Source organism: Suncus etruscus, chromosome 1, assembly GCF_024139225.1.
Source record: "Suncus etruscus isolate mSunEtr1 chromosome 1, mSunEtr1.pri.cur, whole genome shotgun sequence".
NCBI lineage: Eukaryota > Metazoa > Chordata > Mammalia > Eulipotyphla > Soricidae > Suncus > Suncus etruscus.
In genome coordinates this window covers 47,873,209-47,899,150 of record NC_064848.1, presented here as the reverse complement: position 1 = coordinate 47,899,150, position 25,942 = coordinate 47,873,209, and the positions used below count along the sequence as shown (strand labels likewise).

Here is a 25,942-nt window from a genome sequence, read left to right as displayed (position 1 = left end):
TACACTTAAAAATTGTAACCCAATTAAAATCTTTATGACAAAATTTCAAATTTTCAGTAAAAAAACAGTAAAAAAGCAGAAAAGGGCAGTGTTTTTATTCACATTTTTAGACTCATCTCTAGAATATAAAAACAGTAAAATGATAAATGGTAGCTATATTTCATTGTATCTAATTTGCAATTTGCAGCTTTTGTGGTTGCTCTGTCATCAGTTAGGTCTGTTTGAATCCAAAGTAAAAAATATAAAATGATTATCAGTATTGCAGTTTCACAAGATTTAACTGTCAAGCAATTAATTAAAATTTTAATACATTCAATGATACTACCATAATGTCCACATAGAGATAATTACGCATTATGGGGGGAAATCAAAATATATAAAAGTGGTTGCTATAACCATAAAGCGCCAGAACCCAGTGATTACCATTAGTAAGTCTCCCGGAGTTATTTTTAGAAATAATTGACTATTCCTGCAGACTGCTTTCTTCATAGGTCCCCAAAGCACTGTTCCATTTAGGAACTACACTGAGTCAGGATTCTTGCAGAGGGATAAAAGAAAACCGAGAGAAAATGCTTCTATTAAGAATAATAACCTCAACTCCAATGAAGTCTTTCAACCATAACTAGTGTTCTCTTCACTAGAAAAGAGGGATGAATGCATCCTCACTACCCAAGCACTTTTCTAGACAAGATTTAATTCTGTTTCAACATTGATAGCTAATTCTCAGAGAATTGAATCAGATCTTATTGCAACAACAATAATGTACATGCCATATAGGCAGCCCAAACTTGTATCAGCTTCCATTTGTTTTTTTTTCCTATAATTGTCAATGCTGTCTGGGGCTTGTACACTTTGTTTTGTTGCTTGAAGACTTTGTTTTAGCATATGGAGGATCAAAATCACGATATGGTGATCAAATTCAATGATGTGCCTGATTAAGGTTAACTCACAAATATGGTGGTAATGGAAGTCCAGACACCTTATCACTGAGCAATACCTCTGTGTCTATCCCAAGTGTCTTTTAAAATATGCTTCAAGTAGAATACTGAAAAATGTATCCTGCCAAGTGTTTCTCTGTGGATTTTGAGCCAGATTGCTTTAGTATCACCTTTCTGTGGGAATGAACTATGAAAATTCAGGAGTTTATGCATAAATAGAGGATTTTATTTGAAACATGTTAAGTATCTGCATAAATTGATTTAAAAAGAAAAGCAGCTTCTGATGAATGCAGTGACATTCACGTAAATCAAAGCTAAATGGGTTATACCATATTAATACCAATCCGTGAAGTATAATGAGTGCTTTTATATTATTCACTTCTAAAATTAACTCCAGAAATCAACAACGCAATCTCTCTGAAGATCATTATAATAAAAAGTTTAATTTTTAAACAGCTAAGTAGGTTTTAATGAACTGAAGTCGAAGAGCTAAGTCAATCTTGTACAAAAATTTCCTCCATCATTGACTTACCAGGCAGACCATTTTATGCCTATAGTTTTGTCTGCTTAGGTTTTGTTGATGTTATTGTCTTTTTGGAAAAAAAGAAAGGAAGGAAGGAAGGAAGGAAGGAAGGAAGGAAGGAAGGAAGGAAGGAAGGAAGGAAGGAAGGAAGGAAGGAAGGAAGGAAGGAAGGAAGGAAGGAAGGAAGGAAGGAAGGAAGGAAGGAAGGAAGGAAGGAAGGAAGGAAGGAAGGAAGGAAGGAAGGAAGGAAGGAAGAAGAAGGAAGAAGAAGGAAAGAAGAAGAAAGAAAGAAAGAAAGAAAGAAAGAAAGAAAGAAAGAAAGAAAGAAAGAAAGAAAGAAAGAAAGAAAGAAAGAAAGAAAGAAAGAAAGAAAGAAAGAAAGAAAGAAAGAAAGAAAGAAAGAAAGAAAGAAAGAAAGAACTGAAATAGAGGCAGTGGTGTTGGGAATGTTGCACTAGTGAAGGCTTTTTTTTTTTTTTTTTATAACTGAAACCCAACTACAAATATGTTTGTAATTATGGTGCTTAAAATAAGATACTATTAAAAAAGAAGAGAGACATCTAATGGGGAAAATCATTCTTGTTTCATTTTGACCCCCAGAATCCTCAAAGAAGTCTTCCCCAATTTATTTTTAACAAACTGAGATTTACATGTTTCAAGCCAATAAAATAAATATTCATTCAACAATCTACCTTTAAAGATGGGATGCCTCTAGTATATGTCAAATAAATAATTACTAAACTAAGATAAGTAAATAAAGAGTCTATAATCAATGATCCCACAGAATTTCCTATCAAGGAAAAACAAGAGTTGATAAATCTTGTATTGAAATCCTAATGAAATATCACATGAAATCTCATTCATCTATACCATTTAAGGAACATCCTCTTTATTTCTTGCTATGTACTCTTTCATTCAATCCTAAATCTTCCTCTGATATCTACCACTCTTTGTACCCTTTTTGTTGTATAAGGTAAATAACAATTTAAACTGATTCTCATCCGAGAAGAAATCTTTCCTTAGTAAATGAAAAGAAAGGTAGAATGTGAAGTTCACAATGTAGTTATTTAATGGAGTATTTGAGACATTCCTACAAATGGAGATAGAGGTTGTGGATCTACTTCCACTATAATGCAGGTGGTTAATTTTAAGTTTTGTCAGTACACCAAAATGTCTTAGAAGTACAGTAATGTCAGACAACAACAAAAAAAATCTTAGTTTTCACAGTACACATTTTACATTTGCATTAAAGTTCTTCTCCATAGGCACTTGTGAAAAAATACTGGAAATATGTTTTTATAAAAGCAAATGGCACTTTCACAACTTTGCCATTGTCTAGATTAGAACATATAGACAAAATGCTCAGTCGTACTCTTAGCCTTTGGGGCTTGTTAGGAATATGAAAAAAAACTGACTACTTTCTGGACCTTTAGTCATAAAGGTCATAGTGAAAGTCATCAAAGGTAAAAACATATAATGCAGCCTTGAAGGCAACAATTCTCTGTTGGCAAGCAACCCTCTTTCAATGGACACTGGTTGTAGAAACATATTCTTTTAAGGCATCTATGTCTCAAGACATAATCTCAGGCCGGGGGGGGGGGGGCGCGGAAGACATAATCTCAGTAGAGAAACATATCACAATGAATGATGGTTATTTTGGGGGAATGAGTCATAATCCAGAAAGAGTTATTAGGGTAGAAAAACAAGAATGAATAATGAATAAGCTTCAGAACTGCTTTTTAAAGCTTCTCACAGTGATTTGATTGTGAAAACCCAATATATAGAAACCTTAATGCTTCAGACATTAACTTATATGGTTACTTTAAAATCAGAAAGTTAGATTAAGGCAAGTATTCAATATTTGACAGACAGAACTTAACTAAGTATCAATCATTTTCTTTGTGTGGGAGGATTGTCCATACCAAGTGGTGCTCAGGGCTTATTCCTAGATCTTCACTAGAGATCACTCCTCGTGGGCTCGAAGGACCATCTGAGGTGCCAAGTATTGAACCTTAGTCTGTCCAGTATGCAAGTAGTTGTTGTTGTTTAAATCTTCTCATTATTAAGGGAAGACTCTTTTGAGTAATTCGATGTCAGAGCAACAGTAGGGTCTTCCCCGGTAGAGGATTGCTTCCAGGTGATGTCATAAACAATGTTGAATATTTCATAGATGGCTTCCCTGGTTCAGGGGTGACTGGAAAATGCCCAAACCTCTGAGGCCTATGCCAGGTCATCATGTCAATGTTCAGGGTTTGTAAGGTTCCATTGCACCACAAGATTAGTGTGTTCCCATCTCTATTAGATAAGAACTTATTTGTATGTATAGTATTTTCCATTTTAATGTGCCCATGCAAACAAGGAATAATGCCACCTGGCGTTGTCAGCACATAAGGGGGCCAGAAGAACAAGTCCAACAATCCCCGTGACCTGGTTCAAACATAAGCATTAAACTGAGGGACTCTTTCACCAAAATTTCTTATTGAACAGTTCCCAGCAAGACTGGTGCCTATGGGGATGCTAGAACAAGTCCAATAATCTAATTGACTTGGTTCTTATATATACGTTAAATGGAGGGACACTTCTACAAACTTCCTTATTTAACAATGAGCCAGATCTTTAAGACAATATTCAGGGTGTAAGGTCCTACTGCATTACAAGATTTGTGTGTTCCCATCTGTATAAGATAAGAATGTGTTTGAATATAATTTCCGATTTTAATGTGCCTATGCAAAGGAAGAACAGTTATCACATGGCGAAATTGGTGCCTATGGGGATATTAGAACAAGTCCAACAATTGAATTGACTTGGTTCTTATATAAACTTTAAATGGAGGGACACTTCTACTAACTTCCTTATTTAACAAATAACAAAGGGATAAAAAGTGGGGAAAATAAACCATCTAACTTAAGACAGTGGATTCAATAGTCACCATATGTGGGAACTAATCAGAAACCTAGTATGGTAGCAAACACAGTTACAGAGTGAAGAAAAGAAGAGGCCAAGAAGCCGCTGAGAGTGAACAAGTAGAAAAAGAGTACTGGCCTCTTCCCAGCCTGAGAGTCCATCCTCTCATTTTTATTTTGAATATATATGGTAACACTATTCTATCTTAATTCTGCACTATAACTTAAGATCTTTAATTGCACTGGTTGCACAGGTAGTGTAAAATCCTGTCTCTAAGACAAAGCTTTAGATTTAAATTCCAAGACTGTGCTACCTGGACAAAAAGTTTCCTTCAGTGGTAAAGATCTTCCGAAGTAAACCAAGAGCACAGATAAATATTGTTTACTTTTTCATTTTTTGACTTTTGGGACACACTCTGCAGTGATCCTAGTGGGATAGGGGGAACATATTAGACATCAGGGACCAAATCCAAGTTAGCTGCATGCAAAACAAGCACCTTACCTGCTGTACTATCACTCTGGCCCTAAGCACAAATATGTAATCACATGATCAAGCAATTTAAGATTTCATTTTCACCTCAAGATTTTTTTCTGCCTCAAAGGGATTTAAATTATCTTTGATATCTTATACCTCTACCATTATTTCCCAATAAAACAATGTATAGTCTAGTCTTTGTAGATAACATATTTAGAATGACATATACATGTACCAGTTAAGAATGTCCTGTATAAGTGGGAGGATGGGAGAATATATAAGTCAGGTTATATTGCACAGGAGTAAGAAGATTACAGTGAGAAAGAAGAAAAGCCTACCTTTTCAGGCAGATGAAGAATTGTGTGTTCACCAGCACTAAAGTAGGAGAGAGCTTTATATGCAGCATTGGCTACAACTGGATCCTAGACAGAATAAAAGTGAAACAAACAAAAGAAACAGTATGTATTAAGCATTTCTCTGAAGGAAGAAAAAATTAATTTCCCCACATCTTGAAGTTCTAGTCAGTACTTATGAAATGATGGTCATGTCTTACTGAATCTGTTACAATTCAAAACAAAAAAACAACACAATGGGATGGGAAAACTGATTTGCACAATTAAGTTAATGTGTGAGTGTGGTGGAGAGAGAGGTATTTAGAGGAAGGGACATTAGAGTTTGTGTAGGGCATAAGTACTGATGATGCATGGAAGTGGTGTTAGACTTTTGTGCATGGAAGCCTTTGTTAATAGTATTTTGTAAATCACAGAAATTAAATCAACAACATATATTAAAATAAAATAAAAAAGGAAAATAGCCCTTGGCAAGAAAGATCAGAAGCATGATTTTTTTATCCTAGTTTAGACAGTAAACATAATGTAATTTGGGGGCCAGAGGCATAGTACAGTGGGTAGAAAGTTTGCCTTATATATGGTCAACCTGGGTTCAATCCCTGGCATCCCATTAGGTCTAGTGAGCACTACCAGAAGTAATTCCTAAGAACAGAGCCAGAAGTAATCTCTGAGAATCACTAGGTGTGTCATCCCCACCCCCCAAAAGCAATTGCCTGGTGAGGCAGCATGATTTAGAGGAAGGAATATGAAGGCTTAGAGTCAGTCATTGTCATTGCCGTGGTTCTGGATTCTGATTTTCTGGTTCTATACCTGAAAAACCATTTGGGATCTAAGTTCTTTCAGTTAAGAGTCAGGTATTGCAATGCCAGCATCTACTTGATTAAAAATGAATGAAAAATAGGAGTAGATTTTTGTTTGCTTTTTATGTTTGCTGGCAGGAGGAGGTACAAAGAAGAAACAAGGAAAAGTATCATAACACCAGGAGATTCTAGCAACAGCCTCTCACATCTGTAAAGTTCATAACATCAATGTATGTCTTAAGGTGAAATGTATTACCAGGCACAAAATGGAAATAATTTTTGAGGCAAGGGAGTTTGGGTGACACCTGGCTATGCTCAATGCTTATTCATGGTTTTGTGCTCAGAAATTAATCCTGTCTTTGTGCTCAAGAATCACTCCTGGTAGTTAGTACTCAGGTGACTATATGCGGTGTTGAGGATAAAACCAGGGTAGACCACATGCAAGAAAAGACCCTGAATCTCTGTAGTAGCTTTATAACCTGAGAATTATTTTTCAAACATAAACATTTTGTTAGGATGTACTTAAAAGTATGAAGTTGTAATTTTAAGGGACTTATGTTCTTTATTGTAAGAATATTATTTCACTGTTGCTTTCTCACCTTGGTTCTGTTTAACCCACACCCCTGATAGAGTACCTTGTTTTGAGTATGAATCCAAAGGAAGCTGAGAACTTGAACTTTAAAATTCTGAAAAATCAACAAGCAACAAAATAAATTTTAGGATAAAGATAAGATAAATAGTATAAGGTAGTAAAATAGAAATTTAAATCATTCAAAAATATATCAAACCAATTTAATTTCTATGTACCCATCATTCTTAGAGTGAAATACTCTGAAATAAAACATGAATATTTTAAAAACAGTAAAACTAAAATAATTAGAAATATAAACATGTCTTACTATCCTCTGAAAGTCCTAATACAAATGACTTCTCTCTCTCAATGTCCCTGTTTCATATAGATAACAAAATTTTTTCTCGTCTACAACTATCAGTACAGCACACACATTTTAACTTCAAAAAACAGTTGTTCTTGTACATACCTACTGTATGTACTATACACTGTGCTAGGTCTTCAGTAAGGACAATACGATTATTTCAAACTTGATTTAATTTATTGTGTAGCATATAGAATAATGAGAAGACATATCATCTTGTAATCCTGTCTTATTACATAAAAGATGTAAAGAACTATTAAAACTAAATCTTAAGGATGGGCAGTTTATCAAATTTCATGAAGAAATAAATAAAACTAAAGTTCACCAAGACTTCAAGTAGAAATTAATCACTGCTCTTTAAGGAAAAGTAAAAGAGGCAGCACAAAAGGAAAGGTAATTGATTAAAATAAAAACATAAGTAAATATACTATTACTATCATTTCACTTAAAGAAGAAAACATTAAGCAAAACTCTATGAATCCTATAGCAAAAACGAATAACCTGAATAAGTATTTCAACTCTTTACAATGACAAATACACAGTAGAATAAAATTATTTTCCCTCTTAATACAAATTGATATTATAATTACTCTTATTGAGATTGAGAGAAAATGATATAGAAAATATGAACATATAGAAATAGAAACCCTATGGAAAAACTAGAAGACAAACGAACATTGCTATTTAAAAAACTACTTTTAACATGACAAATTCTTACACTCATAAAAACTTAGTTATGTAAATTAAACACTAAAGACAGAATAGCTAAGGATGCATATTCCCTTATTACTAAGAGTACATTAAAATATCAACAAGTACTCAGAACAACAACAAAAAAAAAAGCTAAATGTTTTTCCACAAAAAAAGAGACTACGAATATTTACCCAAAATTTCTTTTTTTTTCTTTTTTTTTTTTTTTTTTTTGGTTTTTTGGGCCACACCCATTTGATGCACAGGGGTTATTCCTGGCTAAGTGCGCAGAATTGCCCCTGGCTTGGGGGGACCATATGGGACGCTGGAGGATCGAACCGTGGTCCTTCCTTGGCTAGCGCTTGCAAGGCAGATACCTTACTTCTAGCACCACCTCACCGGCCCCTACCCAAAATTTCTTATAAAACATTTCCAACCAAGAAGTAGCAAAGCAACTGAGTTTAAAGGCATACCTCATATTCAGCAGTATTGACTGTTAAAGAAGGAACCAGAGAAAACAATTCACTGAGAGTCTTCAAAATGAGGGGTCTTGTATCACAACTCAGTTTTGGGGAGAGAGCATTCCAAGTAGAGCGAATGCAAACAACCTGTGAAGCAAATGGTGAAAAATACCAATGTTTTAAAGAATCACAGCTCACAGAAGTCCTTAGTGAAGACTATATTTTTAGGGTTAAGGATATAGCTCAATGATAGAGCACTCTGCGTATGTGTGTTTGATCACACACATATATTCTCTCTTTCTTCTTCTCTCTCTCTCTCTCTCTTCTCTAAAAAGCACTGTCTTTTATTACAAGGAAATTTCAAGGGAAATAATATCCCTACAGTGATTTAATTAAGTATCAACCAATAAAATATTACTTAAGCCATATGAACTATAAAAGAAGATTCAGCTAAATTTAAAATAACATTATTATTAATAATTTATGATGGCTAATAAAGAAAAGAATACCCTTTCTAGTACCTTTTCACACATAAAATTTATTCCAAGGTTAGCTACATTTATAAAGAAAGAACTATTCTCTAAAACAAAAAAAGTTAGTATGTTTTTAAAGCCAGATATATATATATATATAATACATAGTATTAAATGCCATATAAATGCCTTTATCAATCAGGAAACCAGGATATTAATATAAGATAAACACTTTCAAAAAACTTTAAATGAAACAAATGAATAACTTCATAATTTAAAATGTAAAACTAAATCCAAGATGTCAGGCCTGAAACCATAAGGTATATAAAACAACACGTAGGTAAAACACTTCATGACACAGTGACTAAAGGCATCTTCAAGGAGGAAACAGAACTCTCCAAACAAGTAGAAGCAGAGATAAACAGATGGGATTATATTAAGCTGAGAAGCTTCTGCACCTTAAAGGAAATAGTGCCCAGGATACAAGAGCCACCCACTGAATGGGAGAAACTATTCACCCAATACTCATCAGATAAGGGGCTAATATCCAAAATATACAAGGCACTGACAGAACTTTACAAGAAAAAAACATCTAACCCCATCAAAAAATGGGGAGAAGAAATTAACAAACACTTGTTCAAAGACGAAATACAAATGGCCAAAAGACACATGAAAAAATGTTCCACATCACTAATCATCAGGGAAATTACAATCAAATTAAAGACCTTTATAGCAGACCTGAATCAATAAGGTACCTAAAAGAATACATAGAAAAATATTCCATGATATTGAAGCTAAAGGTATGTTCAAAGATGAAACACCACTGACCAAGGAAGTGGAAACAAAGATAAACAAATGGAATTGCAATAAATTAAGAAGCCTCTACAACTCAAAAGAAAAAATGACCAGCATACAAAGTCTATCCATGAATTTAAAGAAATTATTTACCCAATCCTCATTTAATAAGGACTTAATATTAAAGATATATAAGACACTGGGCCCGGAGAGATAGCACAGCGGCGTTTGCCGTGCAAGCAGCTGATCCAGGACCAAAGGTGGTTGGTTCGAATCCCGGTGTCCCATATGGTCCCCAGTGCCTGCCAGGAGCTATTTCTGAGCAGACAGCCAGGAGTAACCCCTGAGCACCGCCGGGTGTGGCCCAAAAACAAAAAAACAAACAAACAAACAAAAAAAAAAAGATATATAAGACACTAATAAAACTTTTTTGAGTTTTTTGGGTCACACCTGGCAGCGCTCAGGAGTTACTCCTGGTCCTACACTCAGAAATTGCTCCTCGCAAGCTCGAGGAACCATATGGGATGCCAGGATTCAAACCACCGTCCTTATGCATGCAAGGCAAATGCCCTACCTCCAGGCTATCTCTCCGGCCCCACTAATAGAACTTTTTTTTTTTTTTTTTTTTGGTTTTTGGGCCACACCCGGTTACTCCTGGCTATGCGCTCAGAAGTCGCTCCTGGCTTGGGGGACCATATGGGACGCCGGGGATCGAACCGCGGTCCGTCTCCTAGGCTAGCGCAGGTAAGGCAGGCACCTTACCTCCAGCGCCACCGCCCGGCCCCACTAATAGAACTTTTAAAAAAAAAAAAGTCCAACCCCATTCAAAAGTGGATAAAGATGAAGAGAGCCTTCCTCAAAAAAGAAATAAAAATAGCCGAAAGGCACATAAGAATGCTCTACTTCATTAATCTTCAGGGAGATGAAAATCAAAGCAACAATGAGCTAACTCACACAACACAGATGGCATATATTCAAAAAAAGAACAACCAGTGATAGCATGCATGTGGGAAGAAAGGTGCTCCTATTCACTGCTAGAAGAAATGTTGATTAGCCTAGTCTTTATGAAAAAAATAAATGTACATTCCTAAACATAAATCAGAAAATGAGCATCTATTTGACCCAGAAACTCAACTTCTTGGAATATGCTCCAAGGGTCCAAAAAGAAAATGAAAAAAAATACATTGAACCCCTATGCTCTTTGCAGTACTATCCACATAGCTAAAATCTAGAAATAACCCAGTGTCCGAGAATAGCTAACTGGGTTAAAATAACTATGGTACAAGTACATTATGGAATATTACTTGGTCATAAGAAAAGATTAAGTCATATAATTTTCTGCTATATGGAGGGACCTGAAGAGTATTCTGGTGAGTGAAGTTAGAGTGAGGGACTGACAACACAAAAATGATCACTCTCATATGTGGGATGTAAAGAAACATAATGGTGGAATAACAATAACCCAAAGACAATGGAAACAAAGAACAAGAGAACCAGCATTCATTAGGAAATATGTTTCGTAAGAGGGTGGGGTGGAGACAGCACAGAAGGGGGGCAAAGTCTATAGCAGAAGGAAGCATTCAACTGGAGGAGGATAAAATGCTGAAAGGTCATAGTGTTAAGTATGAGCTCTTTTATCAGCAACTTTACTTTAATCCACAGTGCAACTATCTATTTTTTTTAAAGGTGCCTGTTGAAGAAGCTAACAAGTATGTGGGAAGCATATTTGGCTGTGGGAGCATTGGTGGAAAGAAGTGAACACTAATACATTGCCTGAAACACAATAAAGAGTAATTGTAATTTCAGGAGAAATAAATATATTAAATTGATCATCTCATTTTTGTGATGGTTGTGTTATATTAACATATTTTAAAGACATATGAAATTGTGCCCCTCAAACAGTACAAATCAACCTTGCCTTTATTGATAAATAGATAATCTAAGAGTTTGATTTAAAAGGTTACTTTAAAAAAAGATTTTTGAGGCTATTAAATAATCACATAAAATGTATGACAAAATTGTCATTTTTAACTTACTACATTGTCCATAAACTAATATTCTTCAAAATCTGGTTTTGTAGATATTCAAAAGTCTTCTTACATTTAATTTGACCTACAATACAACTTCATGTATATAGTATATGTATGTACATGTAAATGTGTATATAATATGTACATATTTTGTGGGCAAGGAGAAGGCCCATGCCCAATGATGCTTGATGAATACTTTGGTGTTGGAAATCAGATCCAACTGAAACCCAGGGCTCATTCATGCAAAGTATGCTGTCCAGCACTTTAAGTCATCTCCCTAGCACATAATATTTTATAAATATTTTAAAATTCAGCAGTTAGAACATCAATAAAAATCAACTACAATTTTAATATGGATTAACCTTTCTAAGATACTACAACTTCTTATGCTTTAACTAACATGTACAATGTATCTCCATCTACAAACCTATTATTTAGAAAAAATACAGAAGACAATAAGTAAGGAGTTGGCAAGGAAAATATGTAATATATACTTTGGGACACAGGCAAGGAAAGACTCAAAAGAGAAGACAACAGAATTAATATCTAATAAAACTTGAATTTTGTGTTTATGACCTTATTTTCTGCTTTCCATAAAATAGCAGAAAATATTTTTTCACCAAGTCATCTGAGAATTTTTTCATTAATATCAGTCAGAATGAAAGGGACAAATACAGATAATCTCATATGTGGGACTTAAAAACATATAACCAGGCAACAACAAAGATCCAAGTGCAACATAACATGAACTGACCCACACAACTGAACTGGATGGTTAGAGGTGGGAGAAAGGGGGCTAGGCCTACTGGGGGAGGAAAACAGGTACACTAGTGATGGTGGGGTACTGCAATATGTTTAGGAGAAACCATTACTAATAGTATTATAAACCAGAAATTTTAAATAATAATAAAAGTATCTAAAAAAATAATTTTAAACAGCAAAATTTAAAATGACACTTGTCAAAATGGCAGGCTTGAAGTGGGAGGTATGATAGGAAAGCTGGTGATATTGGTGGAGGAAAGTTGACACTAGTCATGGAATTTGTGTTGGAACACAGTATATCTAAAAGTCAATTATTAATAGTTTTGTAAGTCACAGTGTTTTATTTAATAAAAAGAAATTTGGATAACATCAATAGTCACTAAAGGTAGTTTTCTGTGAAAAATATAATGGTGAGCATATACTTTTATACAAAGTAGTTCTAACATCACAAATCATAACTAAAATTTTTAAGGAGCTCAAAATTCTTTAAATTCTAACAATTTAATATCAAGCATATACCCAGAGTTGTATATAGTACTTGGAAAACAAAGTATACTACTGATATAACTATTTAAAATACAGTAACTTACCAAGCAGGAGGAGAAATATACTTTAAATTATTAGAAAAAAATCATATGATTCAATTTTGACAGAGTTCTAATAGAAAATAGTTTCAAGAGAAATCAAAAGAGGATATATGTCAATGGTATGAATTATTAGGAAAAACATCAAGAGGCAGTTAAATCTTAACATAGGACTTGAAATATGAATAGAGAGAAATCAAGCAAAAACCCTACAAGGAAATGGAAACTAAGTCTAAACATAAAGTACGAGCAAAATGTATGTGTATTTGGTGAAGAAAGGTTGCTAGATAAAAGAGCACTTAGAATCCCAGAGCAATTTAAGGGGGGGAAAGGGAAAAGAAAAAAATTAAAAAAAAGAATCCCATAGCAATTTGGATCAGAATGAAAAAGTAAATGAAATCTCTAGAGCTGGTGAACAAATAAAATAAAATCATTACCTTTGAAAGATTTCATCTGGCAGGTGTATAATCCAAATCAAAGCAGCCATCTATCTCACTAATTCCTATTTCGCACTAGTTCCTAATATAATAAGAATATAAACTGTCTCACTTTTTCCAAAAATAGTATGCTCAATATACTCACTAATTGTCCGTGCTCTCTCTTCATTTTAATGCCCATCTGTTTTCAACCGGTGTTGTTTCAAGACTCAGTTCAAATCCCTATTCCATAATTAAGCTTCCTCTTACAAATTAAGCTCTCATTTCATTCCTTTCTTACTTCCAACTTCTAACACTTAAAATTCTCAGCCACCAATTTAGTGTTTAATTATATACTGTCTAGTTCTGCTTACTATTTTAGTAAGTATAAGTTGTCTCCTAAACTAGATATTATGCTCTTTAAAGACAATGACCATGTCTTATAATTCTCATTTCCTACTCACCTAGCATGGCAATAAGTGCATAATAGATTATGAGTACTTATGGGCTATTGATAGTACTGTCAACCTGAGGATAGTAAATCAGAGAGCAAAAATAAAAGTCTAAAGACTTAGAGAATGAACTGGAAAAAACGTTTTATTCCCCAGGAGCCTCAGTATATTAATAAAGAACAAATTTTTAATGGAGAAAAATGTAATAAACTGCACTTGCAGTTAGTTATGGGATGGGAACTATGAGTTTCACTTGATATGTTTAATTTCCTTTGATGGAAAGATATTCAAAAAGAAATATCCTATAAACAAGAGGGACTAGAAGAACAATACTCAGAAATGAGTTGGTTCCAATACAGTTTTATCACTTGAATATTTCTATCAATGCAACGAGAAGTGTGGTTCAATGAGTTCTGATATGGTTTGCTGGTCAGCATTAAGATTTCTAACCACGGGGCCGGAGAGATAGCATGGAGGTAAGGCATTTGCCTTTCAAGCAGGAGGTCATCGGTTCGAATCCCGGCGTCCCATATGGTCCCCCGTGCCTGCCAGGCTCAATTTCTGAGCATGGAGCCAGGAATAACCCCTGAGCACTGCCGGGTGTGACCCAAAAACCACAAAAAAAAAAAAAAAAATTCTAACCACTAAATATAGAGGCATAAAATTTATTTTGCCCTTCCTATTGGGCAGTGAGTAGGGAGTGAAGCTGCAACTTTCATGTACTTTTAAGGGTTTCCACAACAAAAAAGATTTTGTGTGTGTGTGTGTGTGTGTGTGTGTGTGTGTGTGTGTGTGTGTGTGGTCACATCCGGTAGTGCTCACAGGTTACTCCTGGCTCTACACTCAGAAATCACTCCTAGCAGGCTTGAGGGACCATATGGGATGTTGGGATTCAAACCATCATCCTTCTGCATGCAAGGCAAATGCCTTACCTCCATGCTATCTCTCTGGCCCCACAAAAAAGATTTTTTAACATCTAGAAAATTTTAAAACAATGCCTCAAATTGTATTCTAAACAAGTATTGTGAAAAGGTATTCCAAGTTTCTAGTTATGAACCATGGGCTTATATAATATGATATACTTTCAAGGAAGATCTTTAAAACTAGCCTTGTCTACTCATAAACAGGAATAGTAAGGCTCCAATAAGAAAGGTTGCCTTGGCCCGGAGAAAAAGCACAACGGCGTTTGCCTTGCAAGCAGCCGATCCAGGACCAAAGGTGGTTGGTTCGAATCCCGGTGTCCCATATGGTCCCCCGTGCCTGCCAGGAGCTATTTCTGGGCAGACAGCCAGGAGTAACCCCTGAGCAGCGCCCCCACCCCCCAAAAAAAAGAAAGGTTGCCTTTTCTGACCTTCCCAGTCCTGGACACTTTTTGATTAAATATTAAAGAACAATCCTCTAAGGTTGATCAGGACGGGGTGTCCTGGTCTTTTCTGGCTTGCTCTACATCTATTAGTGCTCCTTACCCAATGAATGATTTGTCTGTTTTCAAAAAAGAGATTAACTTCTTACTCCAACAAAATGAAGGGGCATACCAGAAATGATTGATGAAGAAAATTGTGCTATACACAGATGAATTGAAAAGGAAAAAAAGCTAAGAAATATTGGTAGGAAGTGTTTACAAGTGTCAGAAATAAAAGGGGAAATATGTGCATTGAGTTATTGAGAAACATTAAGAAATTTATGCTTCTAAAATCTATTAGCTTGTGTTTAAATGTCACACATTAAGAGAGGTGATCTTAAGTCTATAAAAAGTAGGGAGTAAGAAAGGAGATCCTTATATTGAGCACCTCTAAAGGACTGAACCTAAATGTAATGGTTGGACAAAAACTGCTGAGCTGATGAATTAGGATGAAAAAAGAAAGTGAATTAGAGGTAATGGGGCCATTCTCAAAGGAAACTTTAATAATATAAAACCCAAAAAATTTTCACAGAAAAGTAAAATAAGTCCCTCTAAAAATGAGTTTGTGATTAAAAATATAAAAAATTATACCAAATCTGGAAGCTAGATTTATGGTGAGGTCCATGCACACTTGGAGCAGAATTTGATTCTTGACACTGCATCAACTCCCAAACACTTCTTGATCTGACCTTGGTGGACTCCAAGAAACATCACCTGAGCTGATTTACACAGCATCAGCAGGAATGGTTCCCAGAAGCTCAAATTATTCCTTAGAAGTAATACTTCTCCACTCACCCAAAGAAATCAAAACATAAATTATATGTTACAATATGACTTAGACTCAGCAAAATCAACAAAGGGCAGCACTAATAATATTCAGATAACAGAACAAGCACAGAGTTATAAAAAGTACTTAGAAAACTATACAGATATAAAAGAACATTTAATTCCCCCATGAAAAGGATATGGCATAAGAAAAAAGAAAGAAAAATTTTGAGTGGGAAGAATAATTTGTAAAATGAGAAAATCATTATCCAAATTATGAATCCAATGGGTGAGGAGTTACCCTAAATCATGGATATCAGAATTACAAAATACAGAAAAGAAGTTCCAGGAACAGAGAGATAGCATAAAAGGGTGAACACATGCTTTGTATGTAGCACATGGCACCCTAAATATGAGGAGTAACCCCTAAGTACAGAGCCAGGAAAACCACCTCCCACTTCTAAAACAAAAACAAAAAAAGTAAAAGAATTCCAAAGTCAGTTATACTAAACAAGGTGATCTTCCATAGGTTTCACTAACAGTTTCAAAGGAAATTTAGGATTAGAAAAGTTCTGGGAAAAGTAGTCCATTTCAAGGTTAGGATAGGGAAAATATAAATCTAATACACCTGTGGTGACAGAAAATAAGTACTGCAAAAGGCTATGGGCCAATCTGAAAAATAGTTCTGAATGACCAAATAAATGTTCTTTAAATGTCAAAAGTAATTAAGTAAATAAATGACAAAAATATCTTCCTTACAGAAGATTTTCAATTAATAAATGCAGGAGCAATGAAAGAAGAAATTTAAATCACCATTAGGCTAATACAATAGGAACAATTGTTGTGGATTAGAGCTGCTGACAGATGCTAAAATTAGTTAGCAAAAGCTAGAGGACAAACAGGACGAATGGATAAGTGTCAAAGTATCTCTTCCAAAATACAGATCAATTACAAAAGAAAAAAGAGCTGTTGTCGGAAAATCAGAAATATCATAACTGACTGAGGATAACAGCACCAAGAGTAAAACATAGTAACATCCTATACTCCTGCTGTGATGCACCAAGAGAGACAAAACAGTGTTGCAGCATTCTTGGGGGGGGGGGGGGGAGATGAGAGCACATCTCAATCTAATTATAAGGATATATGGATATATACACATGCAAATGAAAAGACATTTTAAATGAGCTAAAAAGTAGAAGAAGGGGTGGGGAAATGAACCAGAGCTGTGCCAGTTTGGACCTGAATCTCAACAAACAAAATGGAGACCAGACCCGCCCAGTGTCAGAATGAGACAAGGAAAATTCCCCCAGGTCTCTGAAGAGCAGGGATCATCCCACAACAAGCAAACAGTGCTCCTAAACAAGATTCATGGCTTAATCTAACAACTGTTTTTGCTTATATGTGTGTTGAAGGAAAATGGTTATGTGCCTTGAATACTTGGGCTGAAAATGTATACATTAAGTGCCTACCCCATGCTCAGGGCTCCAAGTCCCTTTAACTTGCAGGATGTCAGTACTCAGTCTCAATAAATCTATCCACATAATCTTTCAGAAAAAGTGAGCCAAAAAGGTGGCTCTTCAAAATTAGGAAACCTGGGAACTAAATGTAATGTGTGATCCTAAAATATGTAAACAGAACAATAGTGAGAATATAGTCAAATTTTAATATAAGCCAGTATTCACCTATTTTGATTTTTTAGTTTTGATAACTTTCTGCTTTCTAAAGTTAGAAAGCATGGTGAAAACATGGAACCACTAGTATTATTTTAATAATTTTATTTTAAATTCTATTATTTTATTTTTATATAATAATTTATACAATATATAATAATTCATATAATTGTAAAATAATTACTTTATTCTATTTTAAAAGAACTTTTTTGTTTGTTTTTGTTTTGGTTTGTTTTGTTTGTTTGGGCCACATACATTGATGCTCAGGGGTTACTCCAGGCTATGCAGTCAGAAATCGCTCCTGGCTTAGGGGGACCATATGGAACACTGGGGGATTGAACCAAAGTCCATCTTAGGCTAGGGCAGTACTTCTCAATTATTTTCTGCCATGCCCCCTAGGAAGAAAAAAATATTTTTTGCAACCCCCGCACAACTGTAAATAGTATCTTTATTTAAAAAAAAAAAACTTTAACCTGCAAAACAAAAATATATAAAATAATTTGAGCTGATTTTTTAATCAGAGGTGATGTCTGTATTAATGGTTACCATGAGCACGTTTTTGCAATGCATAGCTTCTCCAAACGGGTTTGAAGCAGGACACAGCAACTCTCAGCTCCGGAGACATAAACACGGTTATGACAGCTTGTTATGACAGTGTTTGCCAAGGTGAAACGCGTCCCCTTTAAGGAGCCTAGTGCCCCCCTCAGGAGCGTGCCCCACTATTTGAGAAGCACTGGGCTAGGGCTTGCAAGGCAGACACCTTACATCTAGCACCACCTCTCCGGCCCGTTTTTTAAAAGTGTACAACTGAATGGTCTTCATATGCTCTCAAAGTTGTACAGCCATTAGAATATTTTCATCATCCCAAACATCACATAATTATTATACTTTTCCCAATAGTGTCCATTCTTCCTCATACTAGGGAAACATAAACCTCACATTTTATCACTAAATTTGCTTTACCCTCTATCTTTTTATAAATGGAACCATACAATATGTGGTCTTTATTACTGATTTCTTTCCATCAGTACATTGCTCTTATGGCTCACCAGTATCAAAGCATCCATCAATACCATCAATACCATCAACTGCCAAATAATATTCTATTCTATCTATATACCTCACTGTACTACTTAAGTTGTTTTGTATCTATTATAAAAGTTCTGTTTAATAATATTTTTAATTTGGGAAGTGGGTCATAAACAGCAATGTTCAGGGGTTACTACTAGCTCTGCACTTAGGAATTACTCTTGGCACTGCTTGGGGTACCTTATAAGATGCCAGGAATCGAAGCTAAATTGACTGCCACATGCAATCAAACCTGCTGCTATAATGCTTCAGTTTTACTATATTTTTTTATAAAGTGGCTTTATATTTTTACTTAACCCTACTGGTGTTACCTTAAAAATATTTTTCAGGGCCCGGAGAGATAGCACAGCGGCGTTTGCCTTGCAAGCAGCCGATCCAGGACCAAAGGTGCTTGGTTCGAATCCCGGTGTCCCATATGGTCCCCCGTGCCTGCCAGGAGCTATTTCTGAGCAGACAGCCAGGAGTAACCCCTGAGCACCGCCGGGTGTGACCCAAAAACTAAAAAAAAAAAAATTTTTCAAAGAAATTGATCAGAGACTCATAACGAAATACTTAAATTATATGGGAAACAATACAAAATTATTCAACTAAAAACTTAGGACAACATGACCTATTCTCAAAAAAAAAACAAAGTTCAACACTGTTCTAAGCAAAATGTTAAACTGAGTGCAATAACACCAGGTGTTTATAATAACTACATTCAATGATAAAATGTAGTTATGCTAATAATAAATGAATATATATGAAGAAATCTCAACAGATAGTAGTGAGATCTTAATATAATAAATCTGAGAATTTATGACCTATTTTTAAGATAGATTTAAGATGGACATATTGGAGTTTGTTTATGCTTAGAGCTTACTCTTGGTTACGTCCTCAGGGATCACTCCTGGTGATATTTTGGGACCACCTGTGGTACATCAGATTGAAATGGAGTCAGATCCAAGCAAGACAAATGCCTAAGACCCTGTACTACCTGTTGGGAATCAAGACAGATTTCTTTTTTTGTTTGTTTGTTTGTTTGTTTTTTGGGTCACACCCAGTAGTGCTCAGGGATTACTTCTGGGTCTACACTCAGAAATCGCTCCTGACAGGCTCGGGGGACCATATGGGATGCCGGGATTCGAACCACTGTCCTTCAGCATACAAGGCAAACACCCTACCTCCATGCTAGAAGATAGATTTCTTAAAGATAGATTTTTTTTTTGCCATGCTCAGTTTATACTCCATATATGTTAAATTATCTGGTTTAAAATTTTTCTATTCTGTCTTTTATTTTCCTAGTATGACATCTTCAGTTCTATCTACATTGTGGTAAATCAAAGATTTATGTTTTCTCAGAGCTGCATAGTATTCCATTCTTATATAGTGGCAACATCAGATTTTTTTGTTTGTTTGTTTTTTGGGCCACACCCGGCAATGCTCAGGGGTTACTCCTGGCTGTCTGCTCAGAAATAGCTCCTGGCAGGCACGGAGGACCATATGGGACACCGGGATTCGAACCAACCACCTTTGGTCCTGGATTGGCTGCTTGCAAGGCAAATGCCACTGTGCTATCTCTCCGGGCCCTGCAACATCAGATTTTTAATCCTTCATTGGGCACAGGTTATATCCAGATCTTGGCTACTGCAAATAGAACTGCAACGAGCAGATGAGTGTTTATATGTATGTTTGAAAATAATGTTTTTGTATTTTGGAGACAAAAGTCATAAAAATAAAATTTTGGACATGTTGTATATCTAATTTTAATTTTCTTGTAAATCTCCATATAAAAACAAAAAAGAAATCTTCATACAATTTTCCATGGAGGATGGACCAGTTGACCTTTCAATGATCAGTGATTTAGATTTCCCTTTTTTCTACATCCCTACCAGCATTGTTTCATTCATTCTTTTTTTAAATTTTTGTTTTAGTCACCATGAATAGTCAATAATAAGGTTACATGAATATATCGCTCCAATGTCACATGCCCATTAAAGTATGCCTTTCCTTCCACCACTATCACAAGGTTCTCCCTCCTAGCCCCTCAAGTCTGTTACTTTTGGCCATTTGTTATTCCCTTACAACAAACCTTTATAGCCTATAAGATATATCATTATGTATCTATTCCTCTCCTTCTCGCTGACTTCATTCACATGATATTCTTAAGTACCATCCATGTAGCAGCAAATTACATGAATTTATATTTTCATCTAGCTAAGTAGTATTCCATTCCAGTGTATATATCATAGTTCTTTTTTTTTTTTCCTTGCAGTCATCTCTTTTTGGACACTTCGGTTGTTTCCAGATTTGGGCTACTGTGAACAATGTTACAACATACATAGAAAAATAATAGTTTTTCTGAATAGGTGCCTGACTATTTCCAATATGAAGCAAACCTTGGTGGTGTTCAAAATTCACATCATGTGTACCTGCCCCTGGGCAGTGTCACCAAGTTCAAGTGAGCCTGAAAAGCAACCAGGGATGGAGATCCCAAGTAAGCAGCAGTACTTTTATGCCATGTTTGAAAGGACCAGGGGAACCAAGGGTTTGAGAATACTCAACCTGGAAGCCACATGCTTTCAGCAAGGCAATAAAGACCAAGTCAATGACTAGGGATCCATGGAGATTTAAAAGGAAGTTGGTGTCTCAGTCCCATTTAGTCACAGAGCACACACTCTGTGGTTGGCAAGAAAAACTGTCTGGTTGGCAAGGAAAAGTGTCTCGTTGCCCGCATTCTCACCCCAGCCCTCCCAACACACATGTACACACACAACTTGGAGTGCTCTTGCAATGGCAGAAGACAGGTCTGTTTGTCTACTAGGAGCAAGCATTCTTCCAGACCACTATAACTCAGACCACTATAAGTTCTGACTAGCTCAGTGGTTTGCTAAGACTGAATGGAGTTCTCCTTGCAAATTTGTCTCCAGGATCTGTTGCTATTGTGAGTGAGACCTAATATGCAGTTTGTCTTTAAAGAGCTCACCTTCAAGGTGAAATGAGAGAGAGAGAAAATAATGGCTATTTTAGCAACAAAAAGCAGTACATGTTATGAAAACCTCTATTTAAGAGAGAAGAAATTCATGTGCTCCTATTTTACAGCTACAAAATGGAAATATACTATGCTACTACTATCACCACTATTACTACTTATTATTATTATCTTTTTTTGTTTGTTTTTGGGCCACAGCCGGTGAAGCTCAGGGGTTACTCCTGGCTATGTGCTCAAAAATAGCTCCTAGCTTGGGGAACCATATGGGACACAGGGGACAGAACCCAGGTCCATCCTGGGTCAGCCACATGGAAGGCAAACGCCCTACAGCTGCGCTATCACTCTGGCCCCTATTATCATTATTATTATATTACATTTAAACAATAATACTAGTAAACACCATTCTTGTTATTAGCAAGGTTGTGAGAGGCTATCTAAAAGTGTCTACTGGCAATTCTGTACCCCTAACATTCTATAATTTCTTGCTTCCTGTTCAGGATTGCAGGCTGTAGATGCTAGAACAGGGGTGCTGGACATTTGGTATAACACACTGTTCCCAATTTAAAATTACACATCTGAGTAATATCTCCCATGTTGTAGCTCATTATACTATATCAACTTCCCTTCTTGACAAGGAGGTCTTTTCCTCTGTTGCCAGTGTGTCTGGCACATTTCCTTTTAGCCCTAGCTTTGGAAGGACCATGCTTTTCAGAGTTTCAGGTCAGTATCTGTGTAGATTAATTCAATTTTAGGTACTGAGATCCTGTAGTTATGACGGTAAACACAAGTTCTCTTTAGCCATCTTCATTTCCCATCTCCCAATTTGGGGAAACTGTTATAAGTTTAAAGTTATTTAACCAAAAAAAGGCTTTATTTTTAATTGAGAACATTGTGAATTACAAGTCCTTCATAGTTGGATTTTAAACATATACAGTGACAGTTAATTAGGGCCATTACAGTGAATTAGGGTCATTCCGACCACCAGTGTTGATCTCCCTCCACCAAAGTTCCCAGCATGCATCCCATACGTTTGCCCTTATTCCCCTGGTCAACCAGTGTAACTGATCCATTTTATGTTTTGATGGCTGTAGTTTGGGTCTCTTTTTTTGTTTTTGGTTTTTGGTTTTTGGATCACAGCCGGCAGTGCTCAGGGGTTACTCTTGGCTTTCCACTCAGAAATAGATCCTGGCAGGCTCAGGGGACCATATGGGATGCCGGGATTCAAACTATCATGCTTCTACATGCAAGGCAAATGCCTTACCTCCATGCTATCTCTCCGGCCCCATAGTTTGAGTCTCTTAATTCTATTACTCTATTCTATTGTCGTTGACTTTGGCTTGGGCATTTAGTTCTGATTCAAAATGGCTTTTTTTAGAGAAATACTTTATAGAACACTGTTTTCTGAAATAATCACTGAGAAGTTCCAGAATCAGCTAGAAAAGAGTCAATTTTCTATTTAAAATGTTCTTTCTTGAGGGGCAGAGTGATAGCACAACAGTAGAGCATTTGCCTTGCGTGCGACTGACCCAGGACATCCTGGGTTCAATCCCTGGTGTCCCATATGGGCCCACAAGCCAGAAGCAATGTCTGATTCATGGCCAGGAGTAACCACTGAGCTTCACCAGGTGTGGCCCCCCCCCCAAAAAAAAAAACCAGAACAAAACAAAAGAGTTCTTCCTTGCTTTACAAGGGACACTGGGCCCAACAATCACAAGCTGCCCAAATAGCAAAAAAAAATATTTATTTTCCCCAAATCACTTAACGTCAGTTCAGCATGCCAGAAGTCGTCTATAACTTCATTTTCTTTTCTTTTCTTTTTTGTTTTTTCTTCGGTTTTTTGGTCAAACCGGCAGCGCTCAGGGGTTACTCCTGTCTCCATGCACAGAAATCACTCCTGGCAGGCTCAGGGGACCATATAAGATGCTGGTATTCAAACCAAAGACCTTCTCAATGAAAGGCAAACACCTTACCTCCATGCTATCTCTCCAGTCCTTTTTTCTCTATTTAGAACAGAGACCACTCCCAGGTGGGGGAGTAAGGATAGATAGCTCAGGCTATCCTGAGCCAGTCCCGCCCAGGTTTACATGTTAGACAATCTCTGTTTGGGCTGGGGAAGGGGTGTTAAAACAAGTTGTAAATAAACATGCAAAAAAATCAGATGGTCTTTGAATTGGGTAAAACAAGGTATAATCTAACAAGCCGACCCCAAATATGAGAAGGAGTAACCTTCAGAGCCAGGAAAACCACCTCCCACTTCTAAAACAAAATGTTTTAATATGTTTAAAATATGTTTAATAGTCTGATTTCTTCCTGTTGCACATATCCCTTGATTAGTACGTAGTGTCCATCTTTGTCCCTTACAACTTTTCTGAGTATAAAGTTGGTGTCATCAGATATTATTATGGCCACCCCAGTTTTTTTTAAGGGTGTTGTTTGATTGGATGATTTTCCTCCAGCCTTTGATTTTGAGACTATGTTTGTTCTGACTATTCAGGTGTGTTTCTTGTAGGCAGCAGAAGGTTGGATTCATCTTTTTGACAAATTTTGCCACTCTGTGTCTTTTAATTGGTGAATTTAGTCCATTGACATCGAGGGAGATGTTTGTCATAGGATTTAATGCCATCTTTGTAGATAAGTTTGCTGTGTCTGTTGGTCTCTCTTGTCTTAAAGTAGACCTTTCAGGTTTTCCGTTAAGGCTAGTTTTTATCTGTGAAGTTTCTGAGCTGTTGTTTATCCATGACGCTAAAACCTGAACATGAGTCGGGCTGCGTGCAGTATTCTTGGTAAGGCATTCATTTCATTTGGTCTTGTCACAATATCCCACCAGTGTCTTCTGGCCTTGAGAGTTTCTTGTGACATGTCTGCTGTAAGTCTTAGGGATGCTCTTTTGAATGTAATTTTTATTTTTTATTTTGCTGCTCTCAGTATTCTATCTCTATCTGTGGGATTTATCATTGTAACGAGGATGTGTCTTGGGGTGTTTTTCTTTGGGTCTCTTTTGGCTGGTACTCTTCGGGCATACAGCATTTGATTGCATGTAGTCTTTAACTCTGGGAGTATCTCTTTGACAGTTGATTCTTCCTGGAGATCTCCTACCTGGGCCTCTGGGACCCCAATGATTCTTATGTTGTTTCTGTTGAGTTTATCAAAAAACTTCTATTTTCATCTGTTCACATTCCTTGAGTACTTTTTCCATTGCCTGATTGTTTGTCTTAAGTTTCTTTTCCAATTTCTTCTGCTGTGTTGAGTTTTTCTGCATCTCATCTTCCCGCACGCCGATTCTGTCCTCAGCTGCTGTTACCCTGCTGGAGAGATCATCCACTGAAATTTTCAGTTGAGCTACTGTGTTTTCATATCTGTTATTTCAGTTTGGAGTTTTCTGATTTCTGTCTTTGTGTTCTGTTCAGATCAATCTATGCTTTCTTTGAATTCTACAAACATCTTCCATATTGCTATTCTAAATCCTTATCTGAGAGGTTAATCAGATGGTTGGAGTTTTTTAGGTCAACCAAGCTATTGTCTTCATTTTCTGTGCATGGTGTTTGCCTGTGAGGTTTCCCCATTTTCACGCTTGTAGTGTGATTTTTTTTCTGCATGTTGTGGTGTGGTTCATTGGTTAGAAAGAGTGCACGGCCACAAAGCAAAGTGGAGCGGCCATGCTCTTCTGGAGCCTCTGGGAGTGCTATTTTTCTGGGTTTTGGAGACAGGACAGTAGAAAAACATGCATAGGCAACACTCACAGTCAGGAATCACTGGGCGGGCGTAGATTTTTCTCATTTTCTTTTCTAATTTAAGTCCTACTGCACAAGAAAAATGTTTCTATATGTATACATTATGACAATTTAAAATCAGAAACAAAGAGACAATCCAAAACTTAAATAGGAGAAAATATACGTTATGTACAGAGGTAGAATATAAAATGAAAATAGACATTTACAAATTAAAATATTAGGAAAACCTATATAGTTTGGCATACTGGGAGGAGCACATTATTAGAGCAGAAAGCTGTGTTCTCCTATATGATAAATGTGCAACTACAGCAAAATAATTCAACTTTTTCAATCTGTTTCCCCAGCTGCCAAATGGAAATGCTACCGGTGACATGTGTTCCTTGTATAGCATAAAGTTAAAAGTAAAGACCATATAAAGACAACTGAATACAAAAGTGTTTTATGCTTCTATAAAAGATAGCTGTTAGTTTTATAACTAATGGAAAATACAAAGAATTTCAAAAAGAGCAGAGCAATTGTTTCTAAGGCTTGTGCTATAAAACAGAGGTTCCTTTGCAAAGAAATTAATTATAATCATACTTTTTTTTTTTTTTTTTTGGTTTTTGGGCCACACCCGTTTGACGCTCAGGGGTTACTCCTGGCTATGTGCTCAGAAATCGCCCCTGGCTTGGGGGGACCATATGGGACGCCGGGGGATCGAACCACGGTCCGTTCCTTGGCTAGCGCT

At 36.3% G+C, this 25,942-nt stretch overlaps 1 protein-coding gene across 1 annotated transcript in view; it reads right to left on the bottom strand.

The window, feature by feature from the left end:
- The window catches only part of FOCAD (focadhesin), a 326,609-nt gene that overhangs the window by 132,944 nt on the left and 167,723 nt on the right, over positions 1-25,942 (bottom strand). The window contains 3 exon segments of the mRNA XM_049769400.1: positions 5,178-5,261; positions 6,625-6,675; positions 8,088-8,222. Coding sequence (XP_049625357.1) covers positions 5,178-5,261; positions 6,625-6,675; positions 8,088-8,222 — 270 coding nt within the window.